The 27,824-nt window shown below is 34.7% G+C and overlaps 1 protein-coding gene and 2 non-coding genes across 5 annotated transcripts; 2 read left to right on the plus strand and 1 right to left on the minus strand.

Annotated features, from left to right (window-relative positions):
* The first annotated feature begins 986 nt into the window (after positions 1-986).
* On the plus strand, positions 987-1,093 carry LOC136831837 (U6 spliceosomal RNA). The gene has a single exon (XR_010850980.1). It is a non-coding gene; the product is annotated as a U6 spliceosomal RNA (small nuclear RNA).
* Positions 1,094-4,834: 3,741 nt separating this feature from the next.
* On the minus strand, positions 4,835-4,941 carry LOC136831838 (U6 spliceosomal RNA). The gene has a single exon (XR_010850981.1). It is a non-coding gene; the product is annotated as a U6 spliceosomal RNA (small nuclear RNA).
* Positions 4,942-10,619: 5,678 nt separating this feature from the next.
* LOC136831206 (protein BANP-like) lies at positions 10,620-27,786 on the plus strand. 3 transcript variants are annotated; one of them, XM_067091207.1, is made up of 9 exons: positions 10,620-10,950; positions 15,306-15,435; positions 16,997-17,139; positions 18,817-18,990; positions 20,530-20,642; positions 20,786-20,967; positions 21,617-21,733; positions 22,992-23,114; positions 26,149-27,786. In XM_067091207.1, exons 2-9 carry the CDS (start codon positions 15,331-15,333, stop codon positions 26,395-26,397), a joined length of 1,206 nt encoding a protein of 401 aa, XP_066947308.1. In that variant the 5' UTR covers positions 10,620-10,950; positions 15,306-15,330; the 3' UTR covers positions 26,398-27,786. The 3 variants fall into 3 exon arrangements, with proteins under 3 accessions (XP_066947308.1, XP_066947309.1, XP_066947307.1); XM_067091208.1 differs by having other exon boundaries at positions 10,714-10,950; positions 16,968-17,139; XM_067091206.1 differs by lacking the exon at positions 10,620-10,950 and adding an exon at positions 10,953-11,362.
* Positions 27,787-27,824: the final 38 nt, after the last annotated feature.

The raw sequence follows: 27,824 nt of genomic DNA on the forward strand, positions 1-27,824 counted from the left end.
AAATTCAAGTCTTGAAGACCCAGCGCCGGAACCCATCAGGATTATTCAGCGCAGCGGTGAAGATGAAATATATAAATTAATGATGTGATTGATAATGAAAAGGTGAATGATAACATACTGTACAAGTAAAATTCAGTACTAAAATATGAACGTAAAAAAATTAATGATATTAGATAAAAACCATAAAAAAATAAATATAAAAATTATATGTTTAAAATATATACTTAATATATAAAATAAATATGACAAATCTTTAATAACTATACTAAATTATATCTCATTAAAAAGATCTGATTCTCTCAGATAACCCATACGGTTATCTACCTCAACATCATAATTTAAAATTTCAAAAACAGTTAATAAGTACTAGGACAGTGCACCAGCATGTGTTCAACGGATAGCTGATCACCACAGTGAGCAAAAACTGGGCACTGGCTCCCTCTAAAACATAACTATATAAAAATTAAGTATATCTTAGTTTAACCAGACCACTGAGCTGATTAACAGCTCTCCTAGGGCTGGCCCGAAGGATTAGATTTATTTTACGTGGCTAAGGGTGAAGCGGGTTTGGCCAATCCTAAGCCGTGTTAGAATAATCTCGGAACTTCTGTATGATTAAAACACGAACTCCAAAAATCAATACTTTTTCTAATATTTCTGTACTTCCTATTTGTGGATAAAATGGAGGAAGTCCACCTCTGCTGCCATTTCTTACGAATGTATCCTCTAGTAGGCCTATATGGAAGCTAATACATGATACACATCACTACAGTATACACACTTCACTCATGCTACAAGACCAGTTCTTCTCTAAAGCATCGTTGCATTAAGAATAAATGTTATCAAACCAGATGTGATACTGAATTTGATAGAACAGACATATCCACACCTTGAAATATAGCCATTATACATTTTCTTAACCTTTAATCCCCTTGGATGGGTTCGACGCGCGAAGCTAGTGCTCCGCTTATTTCCCTTCCAGTGATGTACTTGCTTCGGCAGTACATATACTAAAATTGGAACGATACAGAGAAGATTAGCATGGCCCCTGCGCAAGGATGACACGCAAAATCGTGAAGCGTTCCACATTTTTAATCGCACAGTCGCGTACGATATGCTGACTATGATTTTAATTCGTAATGGTATCATAATACTGCGAAAAACACGTAAACGTTTGGTCGGACATCTCCCAACCGCTCGATAACTTACCGAACGCCGGTTCGAGACCCAGCGCAGCCGGCAAGGTTTTTTTTATAGATCTTTCTTTTTGAAATGCCTAACGTAGCTATCGTGAAGTATATTTTCCAAATTAAATATCAGGATAAGCATATAAGCATCCACCGTGTTCCAATCTACAGAATCCTGACACCACTGACAAAGTCGTCTTAATGCGTTTGGCGCCAAAACGAAGCTCACGGCGTTCAGCTTGTTGACTGTTCCACGTCCCTTCCCGTTCTCTCCCCCAAAAGCTTTCCCTTCCTTTCCCGCCCTTTTACCCATAAATGCCCAATGCCGATAAAAATTTCTTCCTGATTTCACTCTATTAACAGTTGGATAACCTTTCTATGGCTTCTAGTTAAACAAACAGGTAAACGAAGGGAATGAAATGGAATATAAAATTTAGGCCCAAGGCCAAGCATCGGGGCCTATGAAGCCATTCGGCGCTAAAACGAAAATTGAAGGTAAAAAGGTTTAAAAGATGTAACAGGAGGAAACCCTCGCAGTTGCAATATAAAACAACTATTGGGAGAGGGTGGAAAGTATGATGGAAGAACGAGAATATGAAAAAACAACAACTTGCTGATTTTCGGTGCATTGTTACATGTTTCGCTGGTAAATCAAACGATAATACTAATGAATTTCCTTTCCATAACCTTTGCAGCAGTGTGAAAATTACCGTCCTCTCTGACTTTACAAAATGCAGGTCGTTTCGCGTAACTCCAGCTGTTCAATTTAAAAATTTGATCACTGTGATCCACTTACACCTGGACAAGTCCCATTATTGAACTCCACCAGTGAATGCGGAAGTGCAAAACAGCACGCACGGTATTCACCGAATAACACCTGAAAGACTAGTCAAAATATAAGTCTATGGCAAATTTCAATTGCGTGTAACCTCCTCGACAAAAAATGTCTCCAAGGGAAAAGGCAGAGTCTAGAAAAAAAAAAAAATCAATGAATTGGAGAACGGGTTTGAAAATTCAGCTGGCTTAAAGACGTTGCTTGTCTGAAGAAAACGGATGGCTCACAAGCGTGCAAAATTTCTCCGAAATATATATATATATATAGTATATATATATATATATATATATATATATATATATATATATATATATATATATATATATATATATATATATATATATATATAATGTAAATATATACATATTTATACACACACATTTCCTGAAAAATTCGCATGTGCGTGAGCCATCCGTTTTCTTCAAATGAGCAACTTCTTTAAGCCAGCTGAATTTTCAAACCAGCTCTCCAATTCGTTGATTTTTTTTTCGGACTGCCTTTCCCCCTAGGAGACAATTCTGATACAGTAATGGCTATCAGAAGTGCGAAACGTAATGTGAAAACGAAGTTTCTCTGAAGTTTGTTATTGAAGTTTCGTAAGTTTAGATTCGTTTAAAATATTCCAGATCAAAATACGGATGGGGGGATGTGTTCCCTGTGTTTATCTTTAGTTTTTTCTTGTGTGTGTGGGTACCAATCCTAAGTTTACTGAAAAAAAAAACTTAGTTGAAATGTACAGTACACCTGTGTTGGGACTTAGTCTCCTGTTAGTACGATATCTCAAAAAACCAAGTGATGTTATGAGTGTGCCTCCATTTTTTTGTTTGTTAATAACAACCAAGGAACTGCACTTAATCAATCAATATTTCGTAAGCGCTCAAAATCGACCTAAAAAAATGAATGTAAGTAACGAAGTCGCCCCCCCCCCCCGCCAGGTTGGACATAGCGCCCTAAGTTAGGTTATTATTATTATTATTATTATTATTATTATTATTATTATTATTATTATTATTATTATTCAGATGATAAACCCCTATTCATATGGAACAAGCCTAAAGGGCCTATGCACTTGAAAATCAAGCTTCCCAAGAATATGGTGTTCATATGAAAGGAGCTATATTAGATAATAAGAAATATAGAAAGAAGAGGTCTGTTATTTAAAAACAAAAAGCTACATAAATAAATAAATAAATAAATAAATAAATAAATAAAATTAAATAAATAAATAAATAAAATAAAATAAAAATAAGTAAAATGAGTAAAACACAAACTGAATTGTTTTAAGGTAATAATGCATTGTATCTTCTCTTGAACAGCCGAGGTTCTAATTGCACATCATCGTCATCATGGAGGCTGTTCCAATATCCAACGGTGTGAAGAATAAAAAAAAATAAAAAAAAAACTTTGGAACCGAAAAGTTCGACTGTATAGCCTTGTAAATATTACTCCAACAGTTAGAATGCATTACCCTAAATTAAGTTAGGGAACTTGAGAGTATGTTTAAACACAGGTATTACCAGTGCTACTTTTTCATGCATTTAATGTGTTTATGCCTTGTTTTTTTTATTAAGTACGCAAAGAGGATACTTTTTTCAAATTTCTTCTGTTTTGAGAATATTTTACTATTCATGCTGATGGTATCAACTTTATTTTTGGATTATCCTCAAACAAAAATTACCTTGTTCCCCACATGTCGGGATAGGGGGAAAAAAAAGTGCTTTGACACAACTATTGGTCAATAACACTTCAATAAGATTTGTTTGTATGAGATACGTATTGTCATGAAGACTGAACGTTCCTGTGTATGAGTAGAAATTGTTATACCAGAGTATATATAAATGCTATACTGTAAACCTATACTGACACTTACAAACATTACTGTACTGTAGACCGTTCTCCATGGTGCGAAATATCGGCGTACATTAATAAGTCACCCCTAACATCAGTTTTCTATGGCTAACCAATTAGTAAACAAAGGGAAGTTGGAGGGATATCGGTGACTCGTGTAAAAAATACTCGCAACTTGTTAGAGATGCCAGAAGGATTTTTTCTTTCTTCCTCGATTGGTTTTCGATTGTTTTATCTTTCTTCATGTCAAGTGTAATTTTGTGGAACTACTATATAGTTCTACCCATTTTAAATATATCTTTTCTCTGATCTTAATCGTCCCATTCAAAAATTTTGATGACTCGCTGAAGTTTAAACAATTATATTTTGGCAAACAAAGATTTTTTAATTTTTGCCTTCATCAATAAACTTGATACAAGGGTAAACTAAACAATTTAAAGACGACAGATCCTTTTACCTGTATATATCTCCCTTGCACCCCTCCCTTCTCTCTCTCTCTCTCTTACGGCAGGCTATACCTTTGTTAAATTACCACACATACAGGTAATTCATGGTTTGGAAATACACCTTAGCATTCCCAAATCCTGGCCGTCAGAGCAAAAAAGAAATATTACAGTCTGTCATTAATAGGTTTTTTAAATTTGAAAAATGAGGAGGCTTAACGTAATAATTAATTTCATATTTTAATATTGAGAAGTATAACTGACGAGAGATATGTAAGTTTAAATAGGCCTAAGTTAAAAACAAAAAAGTGCTATGTAAGCAAAATAAAAAAAAATAAGATGCTTGTTGATTAAAAAAAAAAAAAAACAGCCGCCTGCTCCCGGGCTCGAACCGGCGTAGCGTAGCGTGGTTACCGGCCGGTTGGGAGACATTCCGCGAAACATTTATTGATTTCCCGCATTATAACGATGTTCGTATGTGTTAAATTAACAGTTAACGCATTCTACACGACTATGCGACTAAAAATGTGGAACGCTTCACGATTTTGCGTGTCATCCTTGCGCAGGGGCCATGCTAATCTTCTCTGTATCGTTCCAATTTTAGTATATGTACTGCCGAAGCAAGTACATCAACGGGAGGGAAATAAGTTGAGCACTAGCTTCGCGTGGGGAACGTATTTTGGGAACCTAGGATTACAATTATTTATAATAGCCCTATTTCACGGCCGGTGTACGTAGAATTTAATATCAGATCTGGTTTTATCATCTTTTTCTTATTACAACGATGCTTTAGAGAAGAACTGGTCTTGAATCGTAATTGAAATGTGCGAAGTATGCATAAATTTTCCACGAGTAACTGGGTATATCCATTTGTTATCTTGCTAATATAAATGAATGCAAAATACTAAACCACTCTGAATGCCAATAATAGTAATTACAGAAATTATCAGAACATTCTTAGGTAATTCTTTCTTGTCACTTTTATTATAAAATTATCTTACAGGTAGCAGACATTACCCAAGAACACCATTTGCCTTATTTCGACAGCTTTGAGTCAATTAAATCGGTTAAAAATATTTAGTATAATTATATTTTTCCCTGCACCGTTTAAAAATATGTTTATATGAAACTGTCCTAACAAGAGTAGCAGCATTATTTATGAAATCCCCTGTACGGACTGTGATTCATTAGCCTATATACCTGTATATGTCAAAATGCATACTCAGTTAAAACTGGCCAAAAGCACAATGCTCTTACTGGGCACCTAAGTGGGGAAATCATATAGGACTGATGGTTCCATAGTAATAAAATATCAAAGTGTAAAAAACAATCTTATCAAAAATCCTTTTCAGTCTGCATTAATACAACTAACAAATACACGTAATAAAACTCTGGCCCAAGTGTGTACGCCTGTAACCCCATTCAGCATGAGATGTTGAAAGGATATTTAAAAGAGATAATAAAAAAAAAAACTGAAATCTCAGTAAACTGCCTTTGCCTCTCCTTGGTGAATCCAGTACTTTAGTGAATCTAAGACAGCTTTCCCTAATCTTAAGAGCTACCTCAATCCTACTGATATCTGTGAGCACTAAAATGGTTATATGATGCTTTAATCTCAGTTATTCATTGTAAAACTTAGTTTTCATGGTAATCCTTTTTTTCAATACATTTAGCTTACTTGAAAATGCCTTACAGCAAAAGTGAAATTTCTTCTACTCTGTTGTTTCTATTTTCTCATGGTATGTTAATGCATAGATATATAATATACATATGTATATATATATATATATATATATATATATACATATAATATATATATATATATATATATATATATATATATATATATATATATATATATATATATATATATATATATATATATATATATACAGTATATAGAGCTGCAAGGAACATGAAACAAATCACAGGATCTTTAGCTTTCACTCATAGGCATTCTAAAGCAAGCTAAATACAGCAGAAAAATATTTTCAAACATATATCTTTTAATTAAGATTTTAAGATAATCTTTATTATTCCCAGATATACAAAACCTGGCAGGTCAAGAAACGTCGCTAGGTACTGCCCAAAAACCTATCCTTAACCAACCACTTTGGCAGCGGGGGAAAAATGCAAGGATGGTTAGAAGCATGATTATATTATACTTCAGGTTTGTATATCTGGAAAAAATGCAAATTATCTTAAATCTGAGATCTGTTACCATGAAAATGCAAAACCTTTGTCTATCATATGGAGGCTTACTCCTTATGTGGGAGTTTATCTCACAGAACAAAACTGGCATTACTCCAAATGAAATGGAATTTAAGTTTAAAAACCCCTGCCAAGTCCTGGACAGTGCCAAAGACAAGAGACTGAGGGAATGGCTTGTCACTAACCATAAATGCCAGTTTCCCAGTCAAGTGCATTAAGCAGAAGGCTTGACTAATGTGACCTCTTATACAGCCAGGGATCTAATATAAGAGGCAGATGGACCTTGTGCCTGGCTCTCCTATACGCATGAAATCCAGGTTTGATAACACCCATCCTACCCACTTATTGAAGAAGGGATGGAGAATCCACACTGTCAGACCTGAGTCCACTGGGGTGGGGGTGGGAGGAGGGGGGGGGAACCAGCCAAACTCAATGTCAGTCTAAAGCCCAGATAAATAGAGAGGGTTTGAAGGGAGGAAGTGCATCCATTAACAAAATATATGACAAAGCCAATTACGTAAGATGCCATTCAAGACAAAAACAACTGGGAGAGACTCATTAAAAACAGCAGCCCTAAGTACAGATTAACCTGAGAAGGAGGTTGGCCTACAAAATTGGGCCCACAAAATTAGGCCTGGAAGATGATGATGATGATGATGATTCACACAAAACAGAAAATATCCCAAATCTCCAATTCCATACCGTAAACTTTTATATTCAACTAAACGGCCATATTTCTACACAGGCCTATAAAATCTAGTCCTCTAATAATAGCCTATCATGTTATAGTACTCTATAAAAGACACTGGCCGAACCAGGGATTTAGATATGATTTAAACTGATAAAAGAATGATAATTCACATAGAACGATACACAAAAAATCGTAAACATTATTTTAATACGATGCACAGGCTAGGTCTACTAAAAGATAGCTATCTTACCTTAATTTGCATGATCTTCATAGGGGCTAAAGCATACTGTCAGAAATCAGCAAAAAATGTATCTTTTTCGAGATAATACATAGCGTAGCATTTTCTAATGATAAAGTGGAGAGGAAACCAGTTGCCTATGAATTCTGGAATCTCTAGTTTCATCTTTAGGAGTCTATTATATCTAGGCTACATTTTCAGAAGATAGCTGCCTGATTATGGACAGGCCTAAGAGATCTTTTAACTTTCCGTTGTTCCTTGTCTGTGTAGGTTATTGATTTTATTTTGATCTCAACAACAGTAAAATAATTTCATAATCATAATCATACAAAATTTGGGAAAAATTACATTTGTCTGTCATACCACGTTATCCTTTGTTACGCCTAAGACGTCCAACTGGTTGGGTATCTTTGCTGGACACGAAGGAAATCCAGACATGCTATTTTTGCCTCTACATGGTTTATAAAATTCCAGTTTATTTTTATTCTATTTACATAGTCTATAAAATTTCAGGTAATTTTTTCCGTCTACATTGCCAATAAAAGTTACGTATTGTACCTTCACTGGACCTGGTTGGCTAACTTGGTTCCAGGGACACTCAACCTTCCTGGCCTTATAATTCTACTTCTGCCAGGCCTAATCAACCTAAGTCTGTTTATGACAACAGTCTATTTTATTAACCAACTTTGTAAGAAACGAATTTCCGTTATTACCAAGATTTGGCAAAATTCCGTTTAAATATAACACGCTATTATTCGCAATCAATCACGCCACGACACGATTTATAAACACTAGGGCCTACTTGCTGAACCAAATGAAGATCCATGGTAGCCTCGTTTACACTCCATTCTAATAAACAAATAAAGCTGGTTTTATTGACCCACTATCCTTTTAAGATGAAAACCTATTGTTCTTTTCCTGAAAGATAAAAATTCTTGGCCAAATGGTTAATTTTATTACTTATTCATGTCATTGTTTACATAAAAGCGTTCTAAGCAACAGATTACAAAAAAATAAATGAAAAACGCTTCCGGTGAAGGAATTTCTTAAATTTCTTTTTAACAAGCTAGTTTCTTTTAATTCCTGTAGCATTAAAACAGGCTTGGCAAATTACAGTGTTATACAAGCTAAACAAATCATAGACTTGTAACTCTTGGTATGTATTTACACACAATAAAATTACGTTCCCTGTGCGTTGCACGTTTAATAACTTCAAAATAATGCCCACCATTTTGGCACTATATTCAATTCATTTCCATATCACATACTCAACTTTTTTTTAAGAACCTAAACTTTAATTGGCAGATCCTAGTGTTGTGTTAATTAAACGCATCCAAAAACTTATGCAGATGTGACCTTCTTCTAATTTTACTTTGGCTGTGTCATTAAGCATCTTCCTTTCATACTTGCCAATGTCATGGTGATGTTGCTGGTTAATTGGATGGCAAATCCGGTTTAATAAGCTTAAACTCATACATCGATAAGCTATATACGTGTAAGCTTGTAGACGTTAAATATAGTTCATTACTTTTGACTTTTTGAATCACGAACATTTTCATTCATAGCGGCGACTTGTATGCACGTTCTGAATGTGAGACTGACTGCCCTGCTATGCAGGCAACCAGACTTCTTATTCAATATTTTCATGTGCAGCAATAATGCTCCTTTAGCTTTCTGTGTTTCTTAGAGAGCCTTATATTTATCTGCACTAGAACAAAGTACAAACATGTTTTGTTAAAACAATAAGACCCATTAGGAAGGCATTTAATTGGTGTATCAATCTATAAAAAGTTACTAGAAAGATGGCCTCATGGTTCAAATGAAAGTCATCCTATTAATGGTGTGCAATGCGTACGTAACGTTTCTACAGAAATAAAAGTAAGGAAAGTCTGACAGAAGAACCGAATATAAGAAATAAACAAACGAAAATATTAAATTAAATCAGAAGCAAAAACCTCAATAACAGGCATTCGCCAGGTCTGTGGTTTGATTCCTGATCTCTCTCTCTCTCTCTCTCTCTCTCTCTCTCTCTCTCTCTCTCTCTCTCTATATATATATATATATATATATATATATATATATATATATATATATATATATATATATATATATATATATATAAAACTGAATCATGAAAATATGGAACGTGATGAATATCTAAATAAAGATAAAATCCACTAAGGAAGGAAACACTGGAGTACTGCGAGGCCTTTCGACTCTTTCGTCCTTTACTTAGCAGACTGAGGAAATATTTCTTCATTCTGCTAAGTAAAGGACTAAAGAGTGAAAGGCCCTCAGTACTCCAGTGTTTCCTTTCTTCATGGATTTTATCTTTATTGGATTTTATCTTTATATATATATATATATATATATATATATATATATATATATATATATGATAGATAGATAGATAGATATATTGTTAGAGCATCCCCATTTTGGGTGTTATATATTATAACTACATTTGTTATAACCTCTGTGGGAGAGGATAATGATTGTTACTATGTGTTCTCTTATTCCATCGTGTTCGCCGATCGCGATTTGTTGATGATGCATTCGGATGAATACAGAGAATAAGTTAGATCTGATGCATCCTATCTTGCAGTCAGAACAGAATGGTTACGATCAAGTTACAAAACTTCCTGAGGTAAGACATTACACTCCTTCAACAAACCTTATTAAAAGGCCTTCCATTTTGGTTCAGTCATAAGAAAACCGTTAAAAACTTATATACCATAAAAGATCAAGCAGTCAACGACTACATTTAATGTATATAATAGTGTTATCCATCTGGTTACTTCGTAAGGTAATGCTAGTCTGACGAAGAATTTTTAAGAAAGCTAATCTACTGCAGATATGGACAGAAGATTGTGTATTAAGAAATGGCATGTCTCAATACTATACACATAAATATTGAAGAGGTTGCTGTCTACATACCAAATAAAATAAATACAGACAATTGAAGAAGTTAAACGACTGACTGAGTCAGTCGTTAAACAATTCAACATAGCGTTATTTTGAAAACGAATTTGGTTGGTTCAATGAACACTTTGAAATTAACAACACACAAATGGTAACATTTCATGTCAGTTGTAGTATGGATGCAACTGACGATGCAATGCATCAACTCGCGCGGAAAACGAGCTCAGTTAACAGCTGCTGTCACCGTAATATGAAATTCAAAATAATGGCCGGCCGAAGGCCAAAGCTCTTAAAATTCTTGCGGACACGAATACCGGAGTCCTTCCTTTCGCATTTTCCCTTACTCGTCGTCGCACACAGTAGCCAGGTTTCTCCTCGGAGTCCTATCCTAAGGACAAACGCCCACGCCACGGTTATTCACAGGTCATTCTGCGGGGCGCTGACCGAGAAAAGCGAAGGAGCAACGCGTGTGGGGAGCATTTCATTAAACGCCCACAACTGGAGCGTACCCTTCCTCGTCCGCCATATTGCTGCAGCCCTCCCTCGCTCTTCACGGGATTTTGCGAGATTTTGAGGTACACCCACGCTATTTTCGTTCAATGGCGCATGTGTTCAATAGGCTTTGTATTTCACATTACTCTCTACATTTCGAGATGGGGTTTTACGAGCCGGAATAGTTTTTCGAGGAAAACTCGACGTCTCGTGCGGACGGGAAAGACGGTTGCGGGACTTTAGAAATACGAGATGGTCATTGTCTTGAGTAATTACTCCCGGGGACCTTATGAGTAATCCCTCTAAATGCGATGCTACTTTGATGTAGAATTTATTTTTTATAAGTTTTACTTGACAGCTACATTACTTAGACATCCAAAGGAAGTTTTATTTGTCCCTTTAGAATGATTCTTAAGTTAGGACGGAGAGGAATGCCTAGCCTACGGTAGCCTAGTACCCGATGTACCGTATCATCCATGACAGACCCGTCGTATGGTACATTTACTTTAAAATTGTTTATTTCCATCATTGTAGATTTAGCATATGAAGGATTGATTGCTTCTTAGGTTAGTGGTTCATAAATATTTAAGCCTACACTCTATTGTATACTGCAATACCTTACCATGGCAGGCTAATGTCAGGCTAGGGTTGGTACCTCCCGTTATGATTCTCATGTAGAACCTTAGTAACATAGCTTACAAAACCCATTTTTTAAATCTAGTATTGGCCCGAGATTTAAATTAGAAGAAATCGTAGCCAATGGGCTACATTTTTGATAGGTGGGTGAAAGGCACCCCCCTGAAAGGTATAGCTTAACAGATTTTAATGGGTATTTATCACCCATATGGATTTAATTTTTTAGGTTACTAGTGTCCAGTTTATATCTGCACAGTTGAAATATGAGGGATTATAAATGCACAGTAAAAGTAAAATGAGATTTTTAGAGAGAATAAACTGTTTTGTCATATATAAGCTGAAAATATTGCATCCTAAGTAAAGGTCAGAAAAAGGCAGTTGGAACCAGGATTAAAGCTACTGTATATATAAGGTAAAAAAAAAAGTCATCCCAGGAGAATATATAAGGAAATAATAGGTAAAAAGTAATAAAGACTTTGACAACATTAAAAATACAAAACAGTAAATATTAAAACATTAAAAATAGTATAATATTATAACATTAAAAATATGAACTTATTATATCATTAAAAATACGAACAGTATAGTATGGTAAAGAATAAGTCTGCGTAATGTGCAGAACTATTAAAGCAGGCTCTAACGCTACTCATGAGCAGAAACTTAATCCGTGTTTCTGATGTATTATGTTACTCCCCACCCTCCCTGATCCAGGTTAGGGCATGGTTCCCGAAGTCAGGAAGATAAGGTCTGGTTAGGTCAAGACAGGGCATTCTAGGAAAGGTTAGGTTTGTTTTCGTTGCGGAACCCGTCAGTTGTTGTCAGTTGGCCCCATAATTCACAGTATTTGCATGATTGTAAAAGGACATCACTGAAATATTGTAACGTTCACGGAGAACTATCTTCATGTAGATATTTAAAAGTATTTTTACATGACTATGTAAAAAAAATGTGAGGCCACTGTAAATGGTATTTGAATGGTCAGCCAGTTTATTTAAACAGTTACAGTGCTTATCTGATAAGGCAACCAGATTGGTACTGAATAAGTTCCCATATGACAGTGCCACAACATTTTTAAATAAGCCTTGAGAGTCGACTGTTAAAACTAGAATAGAATACAGAATTGCAATAAAGCTTAAACTTAGATATTTAAAGGGAAATAATCTATTTATGTACCACATTAAGTGTAACTGGTTGGCACATTTTAAGAGTGGGATCAATTTAGGAATACCTTTTCAAGGGGGTGGGGTTGATAGTGCATGATCTATACTAATGAGACCATGTACTGTACTTGTATTTCTGTATTGGCTTATGCAGATATTAGTACCTTCTATTACTGTACAGTATTTTACAAATATTTTTGCAGATTTCACAGTTTTTATATTTTGACATTGAAATAAGTTAACAGCTAGCCATATTTGTTTCTTTATGTCTGTCTGCATTGATAATTCATATTTTTGTGCATTTGTACCCTCATTCTGGAGCATAGATAATATAAATTAATTAGACCAAGATGTAACATTACTGAAAGTAGAGTCAAGAACATGATACCAGCATTAATAATACAGTATATGAAAGCTGGAGGTATTCAAGAAGAGACAATAAAAACTTGTACAGTTCAAATACAGCTGTGTTACTAAAGAGCAAGTTTTTCCATATAAATGACAATTTTTTCTGCCAAATAGAAGGAATGCTTCCCAAAATAAGAAAAAGGAATTAGTTTTCTTTAAAGACATTTTTCCCATCTGTTCTCCTTGCAGAAGTGATTTGTTTTTTCTGTTACCTCAAAGAGCCTGACTGCAGGTCTTACCTATACTGTTGGTAGAAATGATTGTAGATGGCTCAGCTCAGATGAACATTTTGCTTTGAGTTTTTATAATTCATGTTTACTGAAAATCCTTACATATGGTTCACAAACTGTATCAAAAGAGAACACATTCCATTCTGTCATTTATAGAGTAATACACTTGATAGGCAATAGAATGCAGTAATACAAATGGTCCACATTGAGCATACCTGAGTTCTTTAGTGTGTATTCAGTTATATTCCAGTGTGTTGAGTTGAAGACCAAGCCTAATAGGTTTAGCATATTCTTGACAGAAAATTTTAGGTATCCATTTTTCCAGTGTGCATCCTCTATTCTGTAATGAAGGAATCTTGGTTTTTGGTTTTGTATATTTTGTTATAGTCCTGTAATTCTGAATGTGCATGTACAGTTCTTTTTTTTTTCCAATTTACTCAGTACTGTAATTGACAAAGATTTGTTGGGGGGTAATAGGATGAAAAATTAATTATTTACCAGATTAGGAAGCTTATGCTCACTGGATTGCCAGGTTGAGTTACTTCACATCTACTTACCTGATCTATGAAGTGTAACTACCCTACCCTCCCAATCAGTCCTCTTCATTTTAGATGTGAAATTGAAAGTACATTGCTGCATGTTACCTTAACCAAAGATGGTTGTAAGTATGTTTAAAAGTACAATATTACAGTCCTGTGGTGCTAAAGTTTTAGGATTGTATGATCCTCCAGGAGTATGATGAAATATGACCAGTTTATTCGTTGGGTTAGGCTTGGGCAGGGGTCTGTGACACAGTAAAACAGGCCTACTATAATAGGCATGTTTCACTGCTCTTCTTGAGGTTGAATGGTGCTTGCAGGATTTTGTTTTTGTTATTTACTATTGCACTTATGTACTACAGCATGTAAATTCTAGGATAAGCAGTTATTTCTTCATGATTGTGCCTCAGACCTGAAGTTATCTAATTTTCACCAGTGTGAAATTGGTTAAAATTTAGGAAGTTATTTATGATATTGTGTCTTTTGAAGTTTCCCGTAGTCATCTTCTGTAATAAAGAATTACACATTACTGACTAGTATTATACGTGTAAGATATGGCCATTATTGTATTTTAGCAATAAATTTACAGAAAATAATTATACTAAATATGTTGATTCATATTAAAGTGGTAAAAGGAAAAATAGCAAAGAAAAGGTGGGATAAGAGTTTGTTGCCTAATTTGATGAAAGTTTTTTTTAATAGGCAAGTCTCATATTTTTATGTAGATAACATATATCTTGATGACCAATGGTAAATTTTTGTGAAGAGATGTTTCAGAAGTGTGTATGATATTGAAATGTTAGGTAATGTTCTTGAATGTTATTAAACTATTCATATTCATGCAACCACAACTGATGTTCCTTTGTGTTATAGATATTCTTTGAGCTTATGCTAGTTGGGAATGAGATAGACACAAGAATTCAGATTTCCTTTATGACTGGTTAGTCACCTGAATGAATGCGTATGGTTAAGTGCATTTTCCCATGTAACAGATTGGATTCCCAAGCATACATTTAATGTCTTAGCAAGTTTTCATTGCACATAAAGATATATTTGAATTATATCTCTTTGTTCCATAGTAACCAGACCATAATTTTTTCTGTGTTCCAATCTCATCTCAACTATTAGTCCCAGTATTGAGACAAAATTAGGTTTTAATGAAATACTGCAATGGAAAGCTTTTTTGTCATATGGTTCTAAAGTATCACCTTTGCATTACCTGGGTGTATATAGTTTTATTTTTATATTTACTTTTTCCAAGTGAATTAGGAAGTGAGACAAAGCTCATTCTTTTTTAAGAAGGTATTTATTTTACATTTGTGTATGTTTTGATTGATAACTTCTTTGTTAATCCTTTGGTATACTAATTAGTATATCTCTTGTTTTCTCTTCAAAATTATTTTACATAATTTCTGATGCACCCAGTATAGATGCCCCATTCAGTACAGGAATTTGTCCTTACCAGGCTGGATAATAGACGTGTGGACGCCATGGGTGAGGAGAGTGAAGACGACTATGGAGAGTCGACAGCTCTTCCTCCCGTGAAACGGATTCGTGTTACTCAGATGGACCTTCTGAATCACTTGTTGACAGAGGTGAATGATCACTGTAATTTGTTTGTCTGATTCTCACGTGTGTTTAGATGGGTTATTTATTAGCTAAGATGGCAATGAGGGCCTAGCATATATAACCTAGGTTTATGTTGTTTAATAAAATGAAGGTTCAAGAGTGGGTACAGATTTCACATTGATCACCCAGTTTCTGGATGGGGAAAGTATTTGATGTACACCTAGTTATTTTGTGTGAGGGCTTCTCAAACATTATGGGTAAGATCTGCAAATCTGTCCTTTAGGTGAAAATCTTAGACTATGTAATACACTTAGCTGATTCGCTGTCACCTAAGAGTTGGCTGAGTAGCTTGTAAAGATCAGACTTAGTCATTTTCTTCTCCAACCTTAAAATACCATGTTCCTCATATCATCTTGTTGCTGTGTAACTGATGGATGTGGTTGTTTTGTGACAATCGTTGTGAATATAAGTAATAAGGAGAGAAGATAGCTTTGTGAAGTAGGTTTAAAAATGCAATGAAAATATAAGAGGAAGTTGCTTTGTGACAACATATGTTGTGTGCAAAGTATAGAATAGCAAATTTTTCAAATGCAAACAAGCAAGAAAAGCATTGTGACAAAGGAAAAAGAATTCAAAGACTGGATGAGTAACAAGAGAAGCTTTATAATAATAACAGATGTTGATTGCAAAGATAGAGCAGAAACTGGATTTACTCTAGTTGAGAAGGGAAAGAGAGGAAGAAATATTATAGTGTAAAAATAAAAGAAGTATTGTTTTCCGAACAGTATAAAACTGAATACCTGAGATAAATTCAATTAAAACACAGTCATAATTTCTAGGTTTCTTAGAGGCATATTTAGTCATTTTAACTACAGGCAGTCCCTGGTTTACAACAGGAGTTGTTCCAACACCGCGTTGTATCGTAACCCAAAGTGTTGTCGAAATTCGTAAGGAACCCTTGCTTTTAATCATTTGGGTGTATTGTGAACAACGTAAACTACACTTTTATTGAGTTTTTCATCAAAAACCCTCCAAATTTTAACAATTCTGCCCTTTTTGGAGCCATATTTCCTTCGTCGGATCGGTGTTGTGCGGTGTCGTAAACCCAGAACATGCTTTGTAACCCAGGAAATAATTTTTGATGAATGTATTTGAAGAGTGTCTTGTAAGCTCGGAACGTTGTAAGCCAAGCCCATCATAACCTGGGGACTGCCTGTATAATTTTTAAATACTGATGATAGTGCATTTCATTTTATTTAGATTGAATTATGCTTCTTGTGACCAGTCATAAGTCAAAACAGATGCAAGTTCAGGAACTATATATGCTACGTAGTAAATGTTTTATTTATTAATAACTGTTTATTACCTACACAGAATTCATATTTAAATTTTTTGCATAGGTTTCCTAAAAGAAATGGTTGTAAGTGGGGATGGACATAGTCAATTATTTATCGATTCAAGAATGGTCATGATAGGATTTAATTGTAAGTGCGTACACCATGAAAGTTTATTTTTATAGTCCAAAGTAATCTTTCTGTGTTACTTGGCGATTATTCAGCAAGGAGCATGGGTTACTTCTCATTTCAGATAATGGAGATCCGAACCTGTATGAACACAAGGTTGACATCCTTGGAGACAAAGGTGTCTGTGTTAGTTCAGACATGCAATAGAATATCAAGCAAACTGGATACTGTGGAACGTATTGTTAATAAGCAGTCAGAGCAAAGCATGTAAGTTAATATTTGTGAGGTTTTTTATTACTTGAAGCTATTTGTATGTGTTCCCATTTTATGAGAAAAATCTTTCCCATTATTTTCACTTCGAACAGTCACTGTTATACAAGATCTCTTTTTGAGGTGACAGTAAACCTAGAGTTTGTCAGAGTAATTGAATTACTGCAGTTCTACCAGGCATTACTGCTCTTGGTGTACAGTATTCACAAATTATTTTGTATAACATTCCTCTCCTCCTTGCGCTTCCTCCATTTTCTTCGTTGATACCACAGCTGTCTCTGGTCCACTGTCTCCAGAGACTTTGTTCATGGACACTTTCTTCTAAGTCATCCACTCTGCTGGTGTCCATTTTTTTTAGATGGCCTATTAAACACACTTTTCTTTGCTTATATTGTTATAAGTAGTCAGAATTTCCCTTATTCAGGATCCTACATTACTCTGATAATATGCATAACAAGGAACTTGCTCAAGCAACAGCATTGAAAGCTATTAGGTCTTCTGAGATGGTGTGCATAGGTGGACAATCCCTTAACATCATAAAGCAAGTACATATGATAACATTAAAGTGGATTTAATATTGACTTCTATGAATATTTTGTTGAACCAAACTGACTCTTAACAAACGACTAGAATTAGTAGTATTTGCCATGTGCACCTTTAGTTTAGAGCCACCCATATTGCAACCACAATTAATCACTTTCTGTTTGGTCAAGATGCCACATGGTCATAGTTTTATTTTTGTGATTTAAGCATAATAGCTGTACAGTGTTGGTTTTCAATGGGTGCATTTTCGAGGTGTCATGCAAGGGTCCTGTTGTTTACAAATATAGTCCTTACTAAACTACAGTGCAAGACTAAAAGAGAAATACATATAAATAAGGTATATTTGCTTTTAAACAGTTATAAAGCATGTCCCAACAAATGCTGAGTCATTTACTGTTGTGATACAATAAGCGGGAGTTACCTTATTAAAATTTGCCACTTACTGCTTCAGTGGAAAAAGAGGTTAGATGCAGATCTCCATCTATGGACCAGCACTATTGATGGATAGTATACAATATCATTGGTCAAAAAAAAAAAAAAAAAAACTACCAGTATCCTTATCACATCTTAAAAAATATATTTGGAAGAACCATTAATAACCTGGCTCATTCATAATCTCACAAGAAATTTAAAGTTTGACTAATGTTCCTTGTACTTCGAATTTGTGGCACCAAATCAGTGAGCTATTGCACACACATACACTTTTCATCAATCTTCTATAGTTTGCTACCACATACCATTTCGTCTGCAAAGCCCTGTTGCTGATACCAGATAAAGATGCTATAATCATTTTAGGCTGTGACATGACCTTCCATTGTGCAGACTTGAATATCAAACAGCTATTCCTCAAGTCAGGTCCTGAGTTATCTTTGTATTACAGTTCTAAGAAATGTGTTCCTTGCTAAAACTGATTTAGTTACTGTGAAATGGCTCAAAAATAATTTATGGTTTAAATATAGTAAATTAATGTATTCAAGTTAGTTTAAAATGAAAATACCTCAACTCTAGCTGTGGTGTAAATACTTATTAATTGTTATTTTAAAAATATGCGTAAAGTGCGGCCACGTGTTGATAGCAGCGTACAGTACAGTATTTGATAATCCTCACAAACATTTTGCATTTATTTCACAGACCTGTAGAGATGACATCAGACATATCCAATGGACCTCTCCTTGTTCAGGATAATGATCCTAATAGCCATATGTCAGTCATATCACTGAATACAGAGGCTGACTTTCCACACGGCTCATGGCTAGGGGATCCATCGCATCCGACACTTCGTGTTAGGTGCCCAATTACACCTCAGTAAGTATGCTCATTGCAGTAATTCTTTTTTCCCTTCTGTTTTGTACTACAAAAATGTCAGATATTATTTCTATAGCCTATTCTTGTTTATGTCATAACCCTGGACACAGAGAAATTAAAAAGTTGCATGAAATCTTGCTCACACCTCACAACCTTAAGATCCATGCAAAAATTAATTGAACACTAACGTTGGTGTTTTATTAAACTGTAGAGTCACCTTCATTGTATTTCCCACCTTTTCTTTTGTTCTTTTTGATTCATATTTTGGTAGTTTTTGAAGTATTAGTTATAACAGAATATCTGTTTATAAATACCAGTGGTACAGTGAAGAAGAACACTATCAGTACAGTATGTCTAGATAGAAAAGTCACGCATTGGAATCAGTCATGAATAGAGTGTTTTATTTTATTTGTACTTTAAAAGACTTACTGTACATTATATTATTTCTTTGACACCTTTAGAAATATCTATAAGTTTGAGTTGCCTGGGATCAAGGATAAAGAAAAAATTCCTTAAGGTATACTTAAAATGTTTCTTTTTAGCGTTATTATACGGAAAATAACAGTTCCTCCCATATTCGCTGGTTTTGTATGAAGCCTGAATTTGTTTATAAGAAACTGAAACTGAGATTAAAAAGTGATTCCTGTATTCCATGCCAATAAAAAAACTGGTACAGATGACACTTTAAGGTTAGGCAAGCCTTAGCTGTTGTGCACAACCCACAGGTTTACTTTGCCGAAAAAAAAAAAAAAAAAAAAGAAATTCTAATAGGTACAACCTGTCTTATTAGTAGAAGCTTACCTTTCAAGGGCTACTGAAGTTATGTGAACTTTGTGGAATTTGACCCCATAGAGGGGACCGTTTACAGATTACCATGTACAGTATGCTGTACATAGATGGTATTATAATCTCTGGAATATATTTTTACCCCCCTAAATATATTCATTCTTTTTCCCATGTCACTGTCAACCATTCCCCAGTGTCTCGTAGCTTATCTGTCCAGCTTCTTTGCTTGCTTCAACTTTCACCTCATATAAGAACACATCCTTCAGGCCAGCCTTATGATAGTATAGAAATGTGATTTAATGCTCTTATTAAACTCTAGTAATATTAATACTACTGTGATATGGAATTTAGCAGCTCTGTTGGAATACGGTACATAATTAATTCCTGCAGTTTTCTGCATATATTAAATTTTAAGTACAGTAAATTAAATAAATCAAAGTAGTAAAAGTTTGGATTTATGAAGGTAAATTATGGTACGGTATAGTACAGTATCGTATTGACAGACGTAGGCCTATCACGAATAGAAAATAATTTTGGTGTTATTAAAGACAGTGTAATTTGGGTGTTAAGAAATTGTGGAATTTCTGTATGACTTATTTTTCTGCATTAATAAGTACATATTGCCTGTGACTTTCCCATTTAAGGATGAAAGTACATAGGACACAAGTCCAGTAAACATTGGAGAATAGTTAAATGGCATGTCAAAGTATTTGTTCTCTTCTGCTTTATGACTTTTTAATGTCTTCTATACAGGAACCTTCTGCATATCAATTCAACTTGTATCACGGCAGAGAAGATGGCTCTGACACTCTTGGATTACCTTTTCACCAAAGAGGAACTGGCAACGTCGAATCTGTCTGGTCGCAGTAAGTGAATAAACGTTCTGCTAGGAGTAGGCTTTTGACTTTTCAAAATCAGCATTGCACATTTTTTTTAGTCTGAGATTGATATTCATGGACGTTGTAAAGTTACTAGTATAAAAGCTTGAAAATCCTTCTTCAACATATAGGTAGATGGAATAAACGACAGCTAGATCCTTTGATGATATTTGGTATTAGATGTCACTTGCAATACAAGTTTTCCATCACATCTAAACTGTGGCACAAGATCTGTCAAAATATGGACTCAAAATGTCGCTCGGCTTGGAAACGGCGCTTCCGGGGTATGGTTGCGCAACCACGCAGTAGTAGGGTAAGATTGTTTTTCTTAAATATGATGCAAAGGCTTTAGGGTGCTTACACTATTATTCATGTGGTCTTTTGCTAAAACTGTACATCATTAAATTATACTGACGGGGCTAGTATTTAAAATTCATAGTAAGGGCATGTGGCACATAAAAATCTTCAGTCTGTTTCTCATGTATGGGATGCTTAATTACTATACAGTATGTATTTAGTTTTTGTTGTATGATTATAAGGAAGTAGACCCAGTATTTCCATGTAATCTCATTACATTATATTATTGCATCTGAACTGCTATCTTGTAGCTTAGCTTAACTTTGATTTATAGAAGGCTGACATTTGCAGTGTGTAATTTTTTTTTTTTTTTTACTATTACTAAGCTGGAGTTTCTGCAGTTTGTCAAAATATATCAACTAGAAAATTGAAATTTATGATCCAACCATGACTGTTGACACACAGCTCTTCATTATTTTGATGTGTTCCAACTTGAGAAGTAACTAGAATAGGTAGCAAGTAATGTAAGATTTTTCAGATTTGTAAGTAAATAGTTATCCACTTTTTCTGTTTTTTTTTTTTTTATTCTATATCCTAAGTTCAATGCCATCCATATTATTTGTTGTATTTTTCCACAAATTATATATTCATTGCTTTCTTGGCAGCAAGCGCCTCAGATAGGCCACACATCATCTGTAAGGAAGGATCCTGCTGTCACGGAAGATATTTCATTCGACTTTGATTCACTGCAGAACTCTAATCTTGACTTGAGTGATGTTAAGGTATGTAAAGTAGCATTATTCATTTCTCTATCTTAGCTGATTAATCAGATAATTTAAAATAGTTGTAATAATGGCTGTCAGTCCTCCTTTCTGTGTACTGTGTGTATGGTAAGTACTTAATATGTCAATCTCACCTATTGACGCAAGCTAAGCTGCAACCAAAGTTGGAAAATCTGAATGATACAGACCCAAGAAGGAAGTAATTAAAGATATTAAATTCTCTAAATAAAAATTCACTAAATCATTAATTTCTACATTACAGGTTTTGATTGTTCTAAGTCTTGTTATCAGACCCCAAAAATATGCAATCATTGTTTTATTACCAGGTTAATTTCATATGTTGAATTCCTGTACTAACAGCCTGCTTACTCCACCATCTGTTTTAATTCATTAGCTCCAGTAAACATTCATTAAATAAGTGTTAGTGTTTTAAGGGAGGAATGAAAATCTTACCTTATACAACAAAAAAAGTTTGAGATGATTGTAAAAGATGCCATGTAGGCTCAGATGTAGTGTTGTATTTTTAGGAACCCTAAATTACTACTTAACGCATAACTCATTGATGCTTTATGGAATTGGAAGTACTTGTTGAGTACTGTAAGTAAAGTGTAACATATATAGCATTAGCTACTTTTGGTAACTTTCTTTTTTTGGGGCTGGGGGGTTTTGCTTATCTGAAGAAGCTGAAGGAAGATAGGGAATGTCTGGCATTCACCATTAGGAGGACCCTAACCTGGTGTAAGTCTCAAAAAGGGGTAAGCCCATGAGAGTGGAAAATATGGGATGAAAGTTGCATACAGAACAATATTGCAAAATAGTGAATGGAGGGTCAGTTATTTTACACCATGTTAAACTGAGATGAATTGGCTTTCCAGTGATATACTGTATATAATATATTGCTGTTTGTGCTAGTAATTTTGGTGTTATTTTGTTTTAAAAAGCAAAACAGTTAGAATAAAAGGTCAAAACAACAATTAAAGTAAACTGAAAAAATATTTCTCTGCTTTGTTAAAAATCATTCATCAAATTTGAAGGAATAGCGATTGACAAATTTTTTTGCACACCATGCCAGATTATGGTAATCTGCGTAACCATTGGTAAGTAAAGTAGTACATATGGTATTGCTGTGTATTTCAGTCAGTACAGTATAGTATACCATCATAATTTTGACAACATGAGTGCACAACTAACAGGTATAGAAAATAAGTTAAAAAGGCACTTGTTGCAGATTGTGATATATTTCGTTGTAATCTTGCAGGTCATTACTCAGTCGCCGACATGTGAGTTCAGAATATTGAGTGCCACTCCTGAACAAATAGCACAGCTTCAGGATACTCAGGAAATCATACTTTCTGAAGAGCAAACACTCACTCAGTCCTCAGTAAGTATGTGTGTGTTTCCTTGAAGATGGAAACTATTTATAGGTGAAAAAGAGGTAGAATACTGTCCTTTTCACATTTTATGAAGATTGTGCAGAGGAATTGAGATTTTCCAGAATGACTTGTGTATTTTTTTTTTATTATACAAGGGTTAATCCTGAGCGTGTGTGGATGTCACTTTTGTTTTTTTGCAGTTTTGTGTATTTTTTTTTTTAATTACAGTTAATTGCGTGTGTGGATGTCACTTTTGTTTTTTTGCAGTTTTCTTACAGATTGAATTGACATGTAAGTTACAGGTAGTTCCTATCACCCATTTCTCTCAATACATATTTCATCAGAACTGTAACGTTTATAAAAAAAAAAAGTATACCTTAATTTAACCAGACCACTGAGCTGATTAACAGCTCTCCTAGGGCTGGCCCAAAGGATTAGGTTTATTTTACGTGGCTAAGAACCAATTGGAATGGGACCTACGGCTTATGTGGAATCCGAACCACATTATAACGAGAAATGAATTTCTATCACCAGAAATAAATTTCTCTAAGCAGTCACAATGTAGATGTATATAATTTTCCAAACTTCATCAAAATATGGTAATTGGAACAATAAGTATAGTATTACAGTATTAGTGGAACCAGGCTACTTTGATAGGTAGTTTGCTTTTTGTGTGTTATGCTATTGTAGTGCATTTTGCAGTAAGATAACTACATACCTAAAGATAATTATGAAGCTAAAGATAAGCGTTTGTCAATATAAAGGCAAGAATTTTAGGAAATATAGTTTTTGTTTCATGGTCAGGGGCTGAAAGTGAGTAACCATAGTTGCCATTGTCTTCACAAACTCAAGCAAATGGCCTTGGAGCCTGGTAGGGGAATTGTATTGTCTATCATTACTTCAAAATGTTTGTTTGTTCTATTCTTCAGATTGTGCGGAATGGGATATGAATAATTTTTTTATTGAAACTCCTCTTGCCTTTTTCTTGTTCGTACAAACCTTTCATTTCAGCATTTTATCTGGGAGCTGAGTTTAGTATTATGACATACTACAAGCGGCAAACCGTTGCCACGCGCGGCAGCGGCAAACCGCGAAAGTTTGAACCTGACATACTATAGCAGCAAACCAACCTGCAGTGCGGTTTTCTCTCAGTGTTGTTCGGACATCAGAGTAGGATGGATGTGGCAAATTTCATTAAAATTGCAACTTTTTGTGCTGCTGAAAGCGAAGGGTTACCCAGGCTTTATCTTTTTCCGCCCTATCTTTATATTGATCACAACCCTTGTCCCAGATGGCAGGCTGTTGCTCTACCATAGAAATAATCACTTCCGCAGACATATTCAAAAAGGTTCACTATTGATATCTGTATAGTATTAGGAATTCCTGAAAAACAGGAGTGTGAGCGAGAAAAGAAGTGCACCTGACGACTGCTTTGAAGCTACTGCAGATTAAAGTCATCACAGGCAGGATTGTCAACTTTGGGTTGATAGCGAGCTGAGGGAATTATATTAAAAAACAGTTAAATAGTTTTGCTTTTAGCAATAAATATTGCAATAGATAGTACTGCGTAATTATATAACAATAGTATTATCTTGTTAGTTTAAAGCCACTTCTACCCATATTGGTGAAATTGGCATTAATAATGAAGCAATGAAAATATAAGGAAATAATAGAAGTAATACATGGAGATTTTCAACATACTTACATTAGTAGAAATATATATATACCAGAAAAGATAAATGTTTTCCGCCGCAGCGTGTGCATAGTATGTCAGTAGCCATAGCTTAACATGTGTTGACTCTGAAAACGCGACGCGTGCGGTCGCGTCATTATTTTTCCCCCAACATGTGCGGCAGAAAAAAACAGACAGCGGCAAACGCGACGCGTGCGCATCGGTTTCTCTAGTATGTCAGGTCCCATAGGATAACACATGCTGGCGGGATTTTTTTCGCCGCTGCCATGCGCGGCAACGGTTTGCCGCTTGTAGTATGTCACTACACTTACTCTTAAATCCCATTATCCATTTGAGCATTTGCAAACTTTCCAACCTGACACTTTTCAGCAGTGGTGTTAGACAAGTTGTAATTGGTTGTGCATTGTTTGCAACTTTTATCAACATCTTCAGCTGTACGGAGCCCTTTTGACTAAACCCATCCAAAAATCGTCTTTTTATTGAAACTTGTACATGTGGGCTACTTAAGCTGTAGCTTTATAGTAAACCTAGATCTAAATTAAGGTATCATGAACTAGCTTGATGGTGATCTTCAATAAGAGGATGTTGATGCTGAAAAGCTCAAGAGTTGATTGTTTTCCTTCTACATAGCTGGTAAGTATTGACCAAGAGGCTTGTCACTTGTTTGAAATTTTATTTCATCAACTGAACACAGCAAAATTACTTAACCTATTATGCCATAAATACAAACCTATTGCTTATGTTGAGGGCTTTCCTTTGTGGCCTTTTTACTGGGACACATCTGCAGTTTGCAGATAGACCGAAGAAACTGAGCTTATTTAAATTCATTTTGACTGTGTCTACATGGTAATTTGCAGTGAAGGCATCTGTAAAATAATTAAGCTTGTACCTTTGTAACAGTGTGTTGAACTGTGTATGTAGAGATTGTATTTGAACTAATACAGACATAGGAATCTGTGTACTTAATTGGGTTTTGCTCTCGTGCTGCTTAGACTGTTATTGATGTCAGGTTTTGGAAACAAGTCAATTAAGGACATTTTGTCAATTGTCATTTTTAGCACAGTATATCTAGTTTATTAAATTATTCAAGAATTTTAATTTAAAATTTAAAATTTTGTTAAAGACAGACTCTGATGGTCAAGTGTTTTGACTTAGTGATTAGGTTAATTAATAATAATCCAGTGGTATGGTTATTAACTAATTTTATAATAATAATTTCTCTTATAAGTTGTATGTTTGTAGTACTGCTGAGTGGTGTGTAGTCCTCTCAGTGTGTGAACAGAAATCGTTAAAAATACAAAGCTGTGAGTGTTTATTGCTTCTTGCCTTCATGCTGCCACATTTTACAGGCAGAGAAGAGTATTCTTATAAGCAACAACTCCTCCTCCGTCACCATGAATGCCGAAGTGATGACTGGTGAGGATCTTGGCGAAGATCTTGACATGAGCCACGATCCACCGCCCTCTCCACTGTCTGCCCAAGCATCCACTCTAGCTGCCATAGATGATCCCCATCACAGAATTACTCTTAAAACGGAGCCAGACTTGACTATTCTAGACCATGGAATTTTAACAAGGGATTCTGAAACAGATGACTGAGACTGGGAATTTACGAGTGACTGCAGTAGCAGGGAATTAGAAGTCACTCCATCACCTGCACACTATACAGGCTTGTGAAATTTATTCCAGACTGAATCTAAGGATCCTTTACTTACCAGGAATTAAGTTATTTAATCTTGTAGCAGGAGGATTAGAATTCGTTCAGAAGGGAGTTTGATCGAGAAAATATCTTGCCTGCATCCTTCCAAAAGTACTTTTGATGCTGAAGTGCTGTCACAGAAACGGTTATGTAAACTGCTCAGCTGGCATTTTTGAGATTAATACCCACAAACAATTTTATATATTATATGTAATAATTACAGAAACCTTTCCATTTTCTGTGTACTGTAGTTTCATTATACTGATTTTTCCAGTGTCAGTGTTATCATTTATGGTATGAATTTGATTAGCCCATTTATTTTTGAAATGTTTTTTTCTTCAACATTGCCAAGTAGTATTATAGAAACAGAATGTGATTAAACCTGTGTGAACATTTTATTTGTTGAATATCACAAGTTCTCAAGCACTGTAGTTTACAAGACAAAATAATGGTTGTAATTATTAGATGTTTAGTTGGTAAATGCTTTAGAGAAATCTCACGTTGTTAATGAAGCCAGTTGTTGATTTTCATTGATCTGTAAGAAGCAAAATTAAATTCTGAGAATTGTTTAGCCAACTTGAGTTATCATTTGGATATTTGTCTTTATCAGAGGTTGATAATGAGGTTACCAAGACAAAACGTTTCCACTTTTGTGATTGTTGTTTGTTACTTTTTTGTATATATTGATATGCGTGAAAGCCAGCTCCAGTATTTGTTGAACTAATGTTGTTAACGCCTTGTTACGTATCATTTAGAATGAGGTTACAGCCGTAGGTGACGCTCACATGTAACCTCAAAACAATAAATTACAAAATTATTTTGAATACAATACCCAGTAATGAATTTGTCTTAGAGAACAAGTTCCTGTAGGAAAGTGCTGCTTTTCAAATGAAATAAGCTAATTCTGCAGTATCTTTCAATGCTACATAATCAAAATATACTGGTAGCAGTTTAGAGTCAATGCATTTTTCAAGTAAAAGTTTTAGCTAGCATAATAACTATAATTGTTCCAGCCATTACACGATGTATTTTGAACTGTAATGAAAAATAGTTATCGGGAGTTTTTAAAGAAAAAAGTTATTGTTTAAACTTTATACTTGCTCTAAATATAGGTCTGTTCCCAAAGCTGATCATCTAGAATGGGTATAGTGTACATCCAACCCAACAATTAGCATGAGGAATTGTCAGTAAATAATATACTTGACAATCTTACATAATTCAGTGCAGTAAACCCATTCTAAGTTTGTATCATGAAGAAATAAAGTTCTGATATGTTTAGTTTCAATAAACAAGCTTTTTTTCATTTCCTTGTGAATCCAAATATTAT

The sequence above is a fragment of the Macrobrachium rosenbergii genome, chromosome 48, assembly GCF_040412425.1.
Source record: "Macrobrachium rosenbergii isolate ZJJX-2024 chromosome 48, ASM4041242v1, whole genome shotgun sequence".
Classification (NCBI taxonomy): Eukaryota; Metazoa; Arthropoda; class Malacostraca; order Decapoda; family Palaemonidae; genus Macrobrachium; species Macrobrachium rosenbergii.

Coding starts and splice junctions, on each gene's coding strand:
- LOC136831206 (XM_067091206.1), top strand. CDS start 11,328: ATGTACCGTATCATCCATGACAGACCCGTCGTATG. Junction 17,140..18,816: donor AAGCAGTCAGAGCAAAGCAT/GTAAGTTAATAT, acceptor TTTATTTCACAG/ACCTGTAGAGATGACATCAG. Junction 18,991..20,529: donor AGGTGCCCAATTACACCTCA/GTAAGTATGCTC, acceptor TCTTCTATACAG/GAACCTTCTGCATATCAATT.